At 36.8% G+C, this 15121-nt stretch overlaps 1 protein-coding gene across 3 annotated transcripts in view; it reads right to left on the bottom strand.

The window, feature by feature from the left end:
- lrrc49 (leucine rich repeat containing 49) overlaps nucleotides 1–15121 on the bottom strand; it is a 24719-nt gene continuing 9598 nt past the window's right edge. For 2 of the 3 annotated variants that reach the window (XM_077713330.1, XM_077713329.1), the window contains exons 10-20: nucleotides 11923–11984; nucleotides 8982–9129; nucleotides 7609–7692; nucleotides 6228–6412; nucleotides 5443–5538; nucleotides 3347–3575; nucleotides 3097–3282; nucleotides 2747–2788; nucleotides 2485–2594; nucleotides 492–645; nucleotides 1–404 (exon numbers count right to left, since the gene is read on the bottom strand). In XM_077713330.1, coding sequence (XP_077569456.1) covers nucleotides 195–404; nucleotides 492–645; nucleotides 2485–2594; nucleotides 2747–2788; nucleotides 3097–3282; nucleotides 3347–3575; nucleotides 5443–5538; nucleotides 6228–6412; nucleotides 7609–7692; nucleotides 8982–9129; nucleotides 11923–11984 — 1506 coding nt within the window. In that variant the 3' untranslated portion in view covers nucleotides 1–194. The remainder of the gene's footprint in view (nucleotides 405–491; nucleotides 646–2484; nucleotides 2595–2746; nucleotides 2789–3096; nucleotides 3283–3346; nucleotides 3576–5442; nucleotides 5539–6227; nucleotides 6413–7608; nucleotides 7693–8981; nucleotides 9130–11922; nucleotides 11985–15121) is intronic. The other variant, XM_077713331.1, reaches the window with a different exon arrangement.

Below are 15121 nucleotides of genomic sequence, written 5' to 3' on the forward strand. Positions count from 1 at the left end.
AATATATATATGAGGTTAAAGACAATGCAAGAAAAATCATTGAAAACAGATTGTGGTCATTTCATAGCTGTCTCCACTACATTCAAATCAACGAGTCTTTCAAGTGGTTCTTAGGAGAAGGTGCTTGCGATAACATCCGGGTGTGAAAGTGTGTGTGTGTGTGTGTGGCTACTGGTCAAAAGCCATCCATTCGGTCATTTGGACAGCTTGGCAAGGCTGGCTTGGCGGAAGGCCTCTAGGTCTCTCATCTCTACGGCACAATCGCGCACCATTTCGGCGAACAAAGCGGGCCACAGGTGGTGCAAGGCCTCGCCCTTTACGTTGGTCTCGCACGCCCGCCGTACCAGATCCTTGACGTAGAGGTCCACGGTGGTGGCGCGCTCTGACGCCTCTGAGGCGCCCTCCTGCGGTGCACAACATCATTTTGCCAGTGACGGGTTATTTAAGTCATGGCAATGAGTTAATGGTGCTATGAAATGCTACAGGCTAACCTCAGGGCTACCCGTGCCGCCATCCCGGCTGGGATAGTTGAAGAGCGCTCGGCTCAGGCCTTCGCCCACCAGCTTCCCGTTATCTCGCAACTCCTCCGGGCTAAGCCCCGCCCGCCGGCCACGCCCTTCCAACAGGAACTGTAGTTGCCGTTTCCTACGGAAGACGGAGGGAAGCCGTTGACTGACTTCATCTGTCCATTGAATAACATGTTGTTGGGTTTTTAAATACAATGGGGGCTCTACTTACAAATGTCTCTAAATAAAACATATATAAGGAAAAAATGTCCTGCCAAAAATGTGACTTATACTCAATTGGGACTTGAAATAATAACATAAGCCTGTTATGTTGTTTTGGTTTTTTTTCAGGCTATAAATATCTGAAAAACTGTTATGTTAACAACTGTCTAAAAAACCTATTTTTCTCATTGTATTATTATTACTTTAATGCATGCTTGTTTTTGGTTTCTGATTCAATTTTCCTTTTTTTTAAGTGTCCTGTGATTGGCTAACCACCGATTCAGGATATCCCCTGCCCATGGGTTATCTAAGATGGGCTCAAGCACCTCCTGCGACCCTTGTGAGGGTAGTTGATTCAGAAAATGACTGACTTACTAATCTTATATATTTTTTACCATTCGCATTATTCAGTTGGTGCAACTTATAGTCCGGAAAATACGGTACACATTTAAAGCGCGGTGGAGCGAGTGGTTAGCACGTCGGCCTTATAGCTCTGGGGTCCTGGGTTCAAATCCAGGTCATGTCTATCGGTGTGGAGTTTGTATGTACTCCCCGGGCCTGCGTGGGTTTTCTCCGGGTACTCTAAATTCCTCTCATATTCCAAAAAAATGCATGGTAGGCTGACTGGACACTAAATTGTATTGGTGTGAATGTGTGTAGCTCCAGCACCCCCTGCGACCTTAATGAGGATAAAGCGTTTCAGAAAATGAGATAAAATGAGATTTGATGCTGGTTAACCTAAAAAAAATATCTGCGATTGACTGCAACGACATTGTTTGGACATGACAAATATTTCCGGTTTAATTGCTAAGTGAGCTGCGTTGCTATTTACAGTTCAGCACGAGTGCACGCTGGAGGACTGGATTAGAGTATAAAAGGGGAAAAGGTGGAATGTGTGTGTAATTGTGTGTGTATTTGTGTGTCAACGTGCCAAGTAGCCACCCTGAGCCAGACGCCTGGTGCCATCCTCACACAAATATGTGTATAGAAACACTTAGTAGTCAAGCATGTACATGCTCCCCACGTTGTTCGCATACTTGCTGTCAGTGCTGGGATGTAATGCAGTAAAAATACTTGGCTACTGTAAGTTACAATAACATTAATTTTCGGCTATGTCTACTTTAGTTTAAGAATTGGTTTTTTAACAAGAATTTTTGGAGGAATTGGGTGGGAATGTTGGACTGGAAATTACTGTAATTTTCTCACATATTGTTTTGGTAGAATTTTCAGGTTACTTACTCTTCATTTTTTGGGTGATTTACTGTTGGTTTTCCAATCTCAGGAAGGTTTTGGTAGAAGATAACTGAAAAGATAGATCTTAACTGGCAAAAGAGATTTTTTGTTTTTTTTTTTGTCAAATTTTGGTGGGCTCATACTTTCTGACAAAAATTTAATTGAATTTTTGCGCGCCCTGTTTTCGAGAATTTGATGTGTACATTATTTACAGGACATGATACATTTACATTTTAGATACATTTTGCAATGGAGCTTTTTTTGCAAAAAAACAAAAACAAAAAAATCAAAAACAAAATGAAAAAAAATACTTTTGGGCTGGAAATGTGAAATTTATACAGTATCGAAAGTTTCCCTGCATTAATTTTATGAATGTGTCGCAGATGTAAAATGTGAAATGCTACCAAAAACAGAAACAAATAAAATGTTGAACTTCTGCATGGTAGACTGATTGGACGCTTTATATTCCCCCCCAAATATCCATTCTCTAACTTAAATAGGAATGGTGGTCCGAATGCCTCACCTGGACTCCTCCAGCAACAAAAGGAGACGGCAGCGCGGTGTCTCGGTGGCCGCCACGTGGCCCAGCGTCCCAAAGATGCGCTCGGCGGCGATGACATCATTCATGGTCACCTAGTGATAGATGTGAACACACATAAACACACATATATACGAATACAACACACAAAAGAGGAAAACTACATACTTAGACTCATACTGAGCTGATAAGATTTTGATAAATGTATAAATTAATTTGGATTTGGGGATTTTCATATTTTTCTTACCTTGTGTTGACTGGTGTTATACTCATGCCAACGAAAACTGGACTATAAGTCGCACCAACCAAAGAATACAGAATGAAGAGGGGAAAAATTATAGTAAAAAAGTCTATATATAATTGGGACGTCCATTTTTATTCTATCAGAAACCAATAACAAATATGTTAAAGTAACAATAGTAAAAAAAAAACATCTGTTTACCTAACTATAGCCTAAAATATCAGGCTATTGGTGGTCAGAAAGTACAAAAACTACATACGGTAATCCCTCGAACATTGCGGTTAAAAAACAATTGAAAAATCGCAAAGTAGGGTCACCCCCATTTTAACTTTAGATCTCACTAGTTGCAAACTGACCTCTTGGCTGTTAATCCTCTGCAGGTTGAAGTGGTTCAGTCGGTAGATGACGAATGGACGCCAGAGAGCCAGGCCTACCACCGGGTTGCCCTGTGGTTGAATGGTCAGCTGGTCCAAGCGCCGAACTTGAGCCAGGGCGGCCAATTGCGGAAGGCGCTTGATGTTGGCTTCCAGGAATATGAGATGCTGCCCAAAACAAAACAAAATCAACTTTTCTACTTTGCCAAATAAACCAATTCTTTGTCCTCACCGCCAGATTAGGGAATTTAACCCTGATCCTCGGCAACGTGGGTACGATGGCTTCAAAATGGATGTAGCGGAAGGCGATGACGGTGACGGTGGCGGCTGTCTGTGCCCCCCAACCTCTCTCCAGCACCTCCAGCGCGCCGGGGCCGAACAAGCGAAGCGTGTCGCCGTCCAGTTCGGCCAGGTGACTGTCGGATAGCAATAGGCTGGTAATGCTTCCTGCTTCCGATAGCCTGAAATATACACAAAAGTTATTTTCACATGTTCAGGCATAGGAAAAAGTTCAGAATTGACAAATGTATCACATCTGTCAGAGTTTTTTTTAGGCGGAGAACCGTATAATGAGATTTAAAGCTTTACCACAAAGTGAACAAAAAATGAGACAAATCAATAAGTTAGAAATAATAAATAAATAGTGGACATAATAAGTATCTCACAACATAAATAAATAGGGAAGTCAACATAATAAATTAAGTAGTAGTAATTCTGAGTAATGTGATACTACCCCCCCTGATAAAAACTGATGTATCCAATAAATTATTACAGAAAATGATGACAAATTATGTTAGAAATACTGTAGTCTCTTTTGTACGTATATGTATGTATATATGTATGTATGTATGTATATGTACGTATATATGTATGTATGTATATGTATGTATGTATATGTATGAATATATGGATGTATGTATATGTATGTATGTCTATGTATGTATGTATATGTATGTATATATGTATGTATGTATAGTATATGTATATATATGTATGTATATATGTATATATATGTATGTATAGTATATGTATATATATGTATGTATAGTATATGCATATATATGTATGTAATATTGTATGTATATATGTATATATATGTATGTATATATGTATATATATGAATGTATATGTGTATATATGTATATATATATATATATGTATATATGTATGTTTATATGTATATATGTATGTATATGTGTATATATGTATATATATATGTATATATGTATGTTTATATGTATATATATATGTATGTTTATATGTATATATGTATGTATATTTTAAAAATATATATTTTTATTTTTTTCAGAATTTTATCGCTCTACGGTTAAAAAACGTGCTGTCAGAAACCAATCTCTTAAACAACCATCAGCACGCAAGCTCCCAAACGCTCCCAAAGTGCAGAATTCACCCCGCCTGCAATCTATTTCTATCCCGGAGCGTGACAAACCACGTCTGCGTCCTACTTCCTGGGAATTCCCACGCACGGGAGCCCGACGACATACAGTACGATGTCGTGCGAGGCATCGCCAAACAGGAGAGCGTTCCATCCGTAATCCGGGGAAGATATCGCTGTTTGTTTGTGTTGGCGTGCGTGGGAATGGCGGTGTCGCCTTTCCAAAAGGCCAATGAAAGGCACAACCGGCCTAAGGGGGGGAGATCAAATAGGTTTGGGGCATACAATGGAAGTAAAAGGTGACACCGGGGACACTTTGTTGGGGGGGAGGCGGGGCTTAACCATACGACTATGTTACACGCCCCCTCATAACTCATCCTTTATGTATCATAGCTTCCACAAGATTGTTGATGTTGGATTCAATTTGAATGGAATTTCAATATGACGGAATATTTTGAAGGTAGCCTAAATTTAATGATGGATTTTGAAAAGGATTCTGGGAAATATGATTTTTTTGGTTTCTCTTTGGCTTGTCAATAATGACAAGAATAAAAACAAAAATAAAAACAACTCCATAATGAATTTATCACAGATGTGGATTCATTTGTTTCAGTTATCCTCACAAGGGTTAATGTCGTTATTCATAGGATTTGTTCCTATTTACATTAATTTATTTTTTATGTGAAAGATGTATGAAATAATGCCAATCAATTAATACATACCAAATATATACTCTTCTGATTAACTGTTCAGTATTAGCATTTTTTTTCATTCATTTTCTATCATCAAAAGGTTTGCGGGAGGTGCTGGAGCTGTAAACTATTTTGGAAAATGTATGGAATGAATAAATTAGAGCTGACTTAACTTAATAATAATAATAACTCAATTTTCTCCCAGTGAAAATAGCAAAAAATGAGTTCAAAAATCCTTACTTTGGATCTCGAGGGCTGTTTGGACGGCTGTTGGTGCGAAGCCGGATCTCAGGTCCACCCGTGATTCGTTCTGGTCCAAAACCAGGACTCACCCGTCTGACGGGGGTTATCAGAGAGACATGTTATTTCACAAAAATTGACCATTTTAATTAAACAGTACTTAGATATTAAACAGTACTTAGATATTAAACAGTACTTAGATATTAAACAGTACTTAGATATTAAACAGTACTTAGATATTAAACAGTACTTAGATATTAAACTTCTCTCTTAATTATTAAACTTCTCTTAGATATTAAACTCTCTCTCTTAGATATTAAACTCTCTCTCTTAGATATTAAACTTCTCTCTCAGATATTAAACTCTCTCTCTTAGATATTAAACTTCTCTCTTAGATATTAAACTCTCTCTCTTAGATATTAAACTTCTCTCTTAGATATTAAACTTCTCTCTTAGATATTAAACTTCTCTCTTAGATATTAAACTCTCTCTCTTAGATATTAAACTCTCTCTCTCTTAGATATTAAACTTCCCTCTTAGATATTAAACTTCTCTCTTAGATATTAAACTTCTCTCTTAGATATTAAACTCTCTCTAAGATATTAAACTCTCTCTCATGAACATAATTTTGAGTCTCTGTCACCATTTGACCGGCGACCAAAAGACCGGGGACCAAACATCCGGTCACAATAACAAGAAACCCTCAAATGCCCCAAAACCACGTTTGCCACCCTTCCTTAATGGCAACATCCAAATATTATATTATATCGTCGCTCCGAACCCACCGTGGCTCCTCCGGCGAAGGCTCCTGAGCCAAACCATTGGTCTGCGCCTGGCAGTGGGCGGGGCTAATCTCCGGGCTGACATCTTCTTTGGCGCCATCGGTCGTCGACGGCGACAGTTCCGGGCAGGATGTGGCCACGCCCTCCCATTGCTGCGCCGCATTACGGATGGCGAGACGTCGTTTCTCCTGTACGGGGGATTCACACAGACGGAGGAGAGTTGGCAAGGTTTCAAGTGTCGGACGCCCCGAGCTTACATCTCAGTTAAAAGCTACCTAATAGCTCCCTCCTGACAGGTGAAACGTCGAATTTGAAACTTAATGTGTGGCCGACTTTGAGTTACGCATCATAAATTGGCCTCCATGACAGCTTGGAACAATAGTTTAAAACATACAGTGTAGACACGCCTCTGTGTGGAATTTAGCCCATGAATAGAATATTAGGAAAGTAGTAAAATGATGGAAAATAGTGAATGCAAGGTTTTCTCAAAGGAAATTTAAACCCTTTTGAATTTAACGTCGTAAATGCTTTAACCTTTAATGTTTGATGTGGTGTCTTCTGCCATTGATGGCGCTAGATTTCCAATTTATTTTTATGGAAGATGAATATTTGTAGACAATTCTTGTAGTTGGGATGAATTGGATGTGTGTCATGCGTTGAATTTTGGTATATTTAAAAATGTATAAATAACAATTTAAAAAAATCTAATAATAGTCATAATAATAATAATAATTTAGAATGTTATTGGGGCTCACATACTTCTGTTATTAATTTAGTTTGTATTCACATTGTATTAGACTGTAATTTTTGTATTCATTAAAATTTACATCAAAAAGTGTGGAAATTAATCAAAAAATCACAATATGATTCAGTAATATTTGGGCATCACATTTTTTTTCAATAATTTCCATAAATAGTCAGTTCACCCTATAAAAACGTGAAGAAAAAGATAAGTTTAAACCTAAAAAAAATTAAATAAAAATAATTAAAAGAGTTAAATCTTAACCATATAACTGAAAAACCAACAAATTTAGAAAAAAATAAGAATAAATATAAACCAAAGAAACCTAATAAAACTGATTTGAAACCTCAAGTATACAATTTTATTTCATTTTTTAAGTAAAAACTAATTGTACATGTTAAAGATGCGTATTTAATTAGATTTTTTATTTGTTTTAATCCTGTAAATTGACCCTTTCAAGCTTGCAAAACCCCTTCAAATAATACAATTATATTCTAATTACTATACATAAACTGCCAAATTCATACCTCATAAACCTAAAATAAGTAACAATTTCCCAGCCAACAAAATTCAAAATTTTTCACTTAATATATTTTACGTAAAAACATTCCATGAAGGCCTTTTTTAAAATGAAAAGTATACCTTATGAATAGTCAGCTTGTGACTCTCCTTCTTCTTCTCCTCCTCCTTCCGAGACGGCACACCAGCCAATCGCCGATCCTCCTCCTTTAAAAAAAACATGGCAGCCAGGTCAGGTGACTTGCTCGAACAGAAGTGCAAAATAGATCTTCAAAATCGGGCCACTTGCTGAAATAGGAAAAGATGCCGATAGCAGGCGGTCCTAATGGACGGCGGATTATCAGTCTAGATTTTTAACTCTGGGATCAACGCAATCCAGCTGTTGGGGATAGCCAACACTCCCAGAATGCAATGCTGCTGAGCTCTCACACTATGTGACAGCCTCAAATGACAATAGAATGGTGAAATAGTCATCGGAAAATCATGACTTATAATGTTAAGTTGTTGAAAACTCTTCAATCTTCTAAATTTGAGTCAGCAGCATTATATATATAGTTATACTTTGACATAAGAGTGCCACGACATACGGGGAGTTTGAGATACGAGTAAAATTCGGAGCAAATATTTGCCTTGAGATACGAGTAAAATTCCGAGCAAATGTTTACCTTGAGATAAGAGTAAAATTCTGAGCAAATGTTTACCTTGAGATACGAGTAAAATTCCGAGCAAATATTTGACTTGAGATACGAGTAAAATTCCGAGCAAATATTTCAGTAGAATTCCGAGCAAATATTTATCTTGAGGTACAAGTAAAATTCTGAGCAAATGTTTACCCTGAGACACGAGTTAAATTCCCAGCAAATGTTTACCTTGAGATACGTGTAAAATTCCGAGCAAATGTTTACCTTGAGTTACGAGTAAATTTCAGAACAAATTCAGAACAAACCTTGGGATACGGTTAAAATTTCGAACAAGTATTTACTTTGAGATACGAGTAAAATTCCGAGCAAATACTGTTTTTCCATTGTAATATCCTGTTTTTTGGTGTGTTTTTTCCAGAGATTGGGGAGGAATTAATTTATATTTAGTTCATTTTTATGTGAAACATTGATTTGAGATATGAGTAAATTGACTTACGAGCTCAGTCCCGGAACGTATTAAGCTCATATCTCAAGATACCACTATATATATAAAAATCGAATGTTGAAGTAACATTGAAGAACTTTGTGATGAAAAGCGAATTGTGGACATCATGAAATGACCTCCCCGAACCCATAAATAAAACACAAAGTGTGTGATGTATATGACAGCTTTTGAGCGAGCGGCTACAAAGACATTAATGGACTCTGACGGCAATTTCTGAGGGCTGCAACGGCTTACACTTTTATCTCTCGGAAGGGTGCTTAGTACATTGTTATTTTAGATGACTCAATGCAATGTACAGTCGCAGAACATCTCCACCAATACAAAAAGCAAGAAAATTTGACGTTGCTTACCGTGATGCGTTTCATGTCCAGCTGTTTGAGGTGAAGCACACAGCGTAGGACAGCTTGCTTGTACCATGTCTCCAGGGCTACTGGGTTCCCATCCAGGGTGAGCTCGGAAAGCGAGAGCGACTCCCCAGAGCAGCTTAGCTGGTGGACACTACATCGGGGACACAAGAAATTCAATCAGAAAGGTCATTTAGGCCTGGAAACATTTCTTCATTCCATTCACTTGTAAAATCTGGCCTTTCGATGGCAAGAAAAAAATGAGCCAACATTAAAAGACAGACAAAAACATCTCAGTTCAGGACACATAACTGGCAACATAAAACTGTCTTTACAAAAGTTGGCTTATTCAAAATAAAAAGCCTGTTTGTTACGGAGTGAACACTTGATTGATATGCAAAAACAACAATGAGTCGATAACAATAACGCTTTGTTGTTAACCCCCATCATACCCATTAACTCATACCATCCTTGAAAAATGTAAAGATCACTATTAAATGTAATATCGTACACAAATGAGAAAGTCCAATGACCATGATTCAACTTTTGAGTACTATTGGAAAGAAGATTTGAAAATAAATGTAAAAGTAATGCATTAGAAAATGCTAACAAAAATGAAATATAATCATTTTTTATAGGATTGGAGCTCACGACTAAATGGTGCACTTAAAAGTCTTCAATTTTCTACAAAATAGACATATAATATGGAAAAAATATTAAAATGTGTCATTCATTGACGGTGCACCTTATAATGCAGTGCACCTTATAGTCGTGAAAATACAGTATATATATTTTTTAAATGTCAAAAACTATATTATGAGAAACTTAAGAAAATGTTGTAATTTTAGAAGGATAAAGTGATAATATTATAAAACCAAAAATAATATTACCAAGGTAAAAAGGCACAAAAATACTAACTCAGATGTCCTCCCATTTATCACAAAATAAAAGTAATGCGTTATAAAATGCTAACAAAAATAAAATACAATATTTATTTTATAGGATTGGAGCTCACGACTATAAGGCGCACTTAAAAGTCTTCAATTTTCTACAAAATAGACAGTGCGCCTTATAATCCAGTGTGCTTCATATATGGAAAAAAATTAAAATGTGTCATTCATTGACGGTGCGCCTTATAGTCGTGAAAATACAGTATATATTTTTTTAAATGTCAAAAACTATATGATGAGAAACTTGAGTAAAAGTTGTAATTTTAAAAGGACAAAGTTATAATATTACACACACAAAATAATATTACCAAAGTAAAAAGGCACAAAAATAATAACTAAAAAAATAAGAGTATGTCTTCCCATTTATCAAAAAATAAAGTATTATGGGAAAAATTTCTGGAGGTCTTCTGGAAATCTTGAAAAATTCCAAAAGGTGGGGTCAGTAGGGGGTCCTTCGGTTCCTCCAAAGGACAAATGATGACTCACAGGGTTGACACTAAACCAGGCATGTCCAAAGTCCGGCCCGCGGGCCAAATAAGGCCCGAGGACAAATTTTGACCGGCCCACGGCCTCTATCATGAAATCAATAATACACGGCCCGCCAGCACTGTTGACCACAGTATAAAATAAATGTGTACAAAAAGCTATTTTTCACTTCACCAGAAGATGGCAGTAGCCCTGTGGCCGCACTCTGGCCGCCGTGACCCTTGCGTCATTGTTTCAGCCCAGCCCATTTCTAACATGTAAACAAAAAAAGGAATGTTGACCGGGAGGGCCGCCGCATCCAGGAGAAGTGGAAATTTGAGTATTTTTTCACTGAAATACGAAACAACTGTGTCTGCCTAATTTGCCAAGAGACTGTGGCTGTTTTCAAGGAATTCAACATTAAGAGGCACTACCAGACGAAACATGCTAGCTACGACAAGCTAACTGGGAACGAACGCGGTGAAAAAGTGAAGCAACTGGAAGCTGTTTTAACGGCACAGCAAAGCTTTTTCACAAGAGCCCGTGAGTCAAATGAAAATGCCACAAAGGCAAGCTACGAAGTGGCAACGCTAATTGCAAAGCACTGCAAACCTTTCAGTGACGGTGAATTTATTAAAGACTGTGTAATGAAAATGGTTGAGAAAATTTGTCCCGCGAAGAAGCAAGAGTTTGCCAATATTTGCCTGGCTCGTAATACTGTGGCACGGAGAATTGAAGACGTTTCATTAGATATTAAGAGACAGTTAGAGGCAAAAGGAACTGAGTTTGACTTTTTCTTGTTAGCGTGCGATGAAGACCTGGACTACATACTGCAGTCAAGATCCCAGTATCACCCTTCACATTAGTGCAGGCAAGATATTTGTTAAGTCCTCTGAGTTGAATAAATTCTTAAATCTCAGTTCATTATTTTTTTTGTGATGGTCAAAATCACAGTTTGAATATGCAGTGATCATTGTTTTGTTTTCAGCACTGTTCCTACAGTGAGCATATAATAGTGAATAATATGTGATGTTTCACATGAACTTAGATATCCTTGATAGTTTTCTTAATTTTTTGTGGTTTGTGATTTCGGTAAAAACCTAAATGTAAAAAAAAAAATGTAAAAGTAAAAGTATGCCATTTGTAATTAAAAAAAATCCCAAAAAGTTAATTTGCATTTAATGTTAATGGTTCAAAGAATGTCAGGCTAAAAGTCGGCCCGCACACATTTTCACCTTACCAAATCTGGCCCTCTTTGCAAAAAGTTTGGACACCCCTGCACTAAACCATCAACAAGGCCACCCTCTCTTAGCTCGGGGCTAACGAGGTTAGCCATGTTAGTGGGTTAACAAGTTAGCCTCAAGTCATCATCCCCGAGACCCCCGGAGAGGCTTCATAAAGCCCACCCTCGTCACTAAACAACAACTTTTAATCTTTTTCAAACCACCTCCGAGCATCCTGACGTCCGGTCTGCACCACCCAAAAGAAAAAAATGAGCAAGAAAGGGTTTTTTTTATAGTCTTGATGCTTACCTGCTAATGTTATTGCAGCTGAGAAAGAGTCGCCGTAAGCGGGGGAGTCGTTCCACCTCGGTCTGGGAGGGCAAAGGGGGAGACGGAAGGATGAGGAGGGGAGGAAAAGCATCGTCGCCTCTCTTGTCAGTCAGTCACCTTGCGGCCGGCCGATCCGGCAGCACAGCATCCCCGTCCGCCCTGCGCATGCACCGAACCCGGCATGCTGCTTGCCTCCTCATCCCGGCGAGGAGGGGCAAGGGGGGGAGGCTGTGGGAGCTTCGGGAGGGGAGGGGGGAGTAATGCAGAGATGCTGCAGCAGGCCACATCCATACACACATTCACATACACACACTGGAAGGGAGGAACAATGGCCGCTCTGAATAAGCTGCATCCATGCCCACCCCGCCCATGCCGAAGCCTCGGAGGACCGCATGTAAATGAGATACAGCGGAAGCTCGGTAGGGTCTTGGTGTAGTCTATTCCGGGATAAGCTTTTTGGGGGATATTTGTTGGTGTTTGGGTTGCTTTTGAGACTGTTTTTAAATGGTAAAATTGTTTTTGATAATGGTTTTAAATGAGTGAGGAGAGAAGGGGTCGAAGTGAAATGAGAAATTTTTTAATGGGAAGTTTGATTGATGGAAATGGATCAGGCCAAAAGTCGCTATATATGTTAAAATATGTTTTTAAATTGGTAATAGTAGGGGAACTATGGGAAATGCAAGGTGATTTGAAAGTGAAAAGTAGTACAATCAATGCAATACTAAAAAAAGATCTTTTAAAATCACTATATATATATATATATATATATATATATATATATATATATATATATATATATATATATATATATATATATATATATATATACATACACACATATATATATACATATATATATATATATATATATATATATATATATATATATATATATATATATATATATATATATATATATATATATATATATATATATATATATATATATATATATATATATATATATATATATATATATATATATATATATATATATATATAAAAATATATATATATATATATATATATATATATATATATATATATATATATATGTATATATATATATACACACACACATATATATACATCTATTTATACATACATATATATATATACACACACACACACACATATATATATATATATATATATATATATATATATATATATATATATATATATATATATATATATATATATATATATATATATATATATATATATATATATATATATACATATATATATATATATACACACATCTATTTATACATACATATATATATACACACACACATATATATATATATATATATATATATATATATATATACACATCTATTTATACATACATATATATATATAAATATACATCTATATACATATACATATCTATATATACATATATATACATGAACATATCTATATATACATAAACATATCAATATATACATAAACATATCTATATATACATAAACATATCTATATATACATATATATACATATATATATGTATATTATGTAATATATACATTAAAAAATACTGTGCCTACATTGTGGTTATACACGCATTGCGGCAGGTGTTGGAACCAAGTTTCCGCGATAAACAAGGTATTACTGTACTTTCTTTGCATGCAGTACTAAAAGAAGTACATGGCGAGTGAAAAAAAAATCAAATGCTGCACGCAAGAGGAAGCTACCAATGATATCAATAGGACTGTTGCTTAAAAAGTGGGCCACTGCCATTGGTCAGCTGTCGTTAGGCGGCACTTCAGCTCGGCGATGACATCATGCCGTCTGAGACAAGCAAAGGTTATATTTAGCCTCAGACGGCGCTGGCATGATAACAGAGCGCGGCAAAGACGTGCCAGCGGGTTGGCGGGGAGGTCCGCCGGGGTATTAACCGACAAAACACACTAATCAGTACCATTCAGGCCGTCGCTTGGATACAACAGTACCCTTGCAATCAATCTAATGACATCACAAAATAGACTTTGACAGTCAACCTCATGTTTGTATGGTAGGCCTCTTTTAAACTAAGTCAAGACCACACACAGAATGTTCAAGACCAGTTATCTGAAAAGATCTAACCTGTATTTATGGAATATTTTTAAAAGGAACTCAAAGACAAGGGAAAGGTCATCCTTTAAGATAGCGAGCCCCGAGTGACACCATGATATTTTATCATATATTAATTATCATTGGAAGTGCCTGGGCTTGTCCACTGTACATCTACATGTATTTTCCTATCCGGATTTCTGACACACTAACCGAGCATAGTCTATGACACATCAAAGACATCAAAGACGTTAAATAAGGTGCGATTCATTGAATTCTGAGACGAGTTGTAAATCACCAGTTGTAGTTTTCCTCAGGCTGAGTGAATGGCATTGAAATCTAGAGAATTTTGAAAGTCATTGTCTGTGGTATATTAAATCATCTATGCCTATGTTTACAAAAGGTGGATGGAGGGTTGGATTTAGAAATATTACATTTTTGATAGACTGAATGTTAATATTTTTGTGTTTTCGTTGAATTAAAGGAAAAACTTAAATTAGAGATGGGCAACAAAAGGTTGGGAAAGTTGCTAAAAAAATACAGCAAAGAAGGTTCATCAATATGTGACTGTGTGTGACCGGACGTTTGGTCGCCAGACTTTTTGTCGGCGGTCTTTTGGTCCCTGTTGGCCGCCGGTCAAATGTACTTATATATTAAAAAGTACTTAGATATTAAATAGTACTTAGATATTAAACAGTACTTAGATATTAAACAGTACTTAGATAATAAACAGTACTTAGATATTAAACAGGACTGAGATATTAAACAGTACTTAGATATTAAACGTGACTTAGATATTAAACAGTACTTAGATATTAAACTCTCTCTCATGAATATAGTTTTGAGAGCTGGTTTCAATAGTAAACTCTCTATCAGCATTTGACCGGCAACCGAAAGGGACCAAAAGACCGGCGACCAAAAGACCGCCGACCAAAAGTCCGGCGACCAAAAGATCGGCGACCCAACGTCCGAGCACCGTGATTGTGTGAGCAGAAAATTTAAGATGGCTTTGAAAACTAAATCTAAAGGAAATTTGGTCATCTGAGGTCCAAAATGTAATTAAAGGATTTAGATAATCTGGAAAAATCAACAAAAAATCAACATGAAACGCCAGATA

Source organism: Stigmatopora nigra, chromosome 3, assembly GCF_051989575.1.
Source record: "Stigmatopora nigra isolate UIUO_SnigA chromosome 3, RoL_Snig_1.1, whole genome shotgun sequence".
NCBI classification, from domain to species: Eukaryota; Metazoa; Chordata; class Actinopteri; order Syngnathiformes; family Syngnathidae; genus Stigmatopora; species Stigmatopora nigra.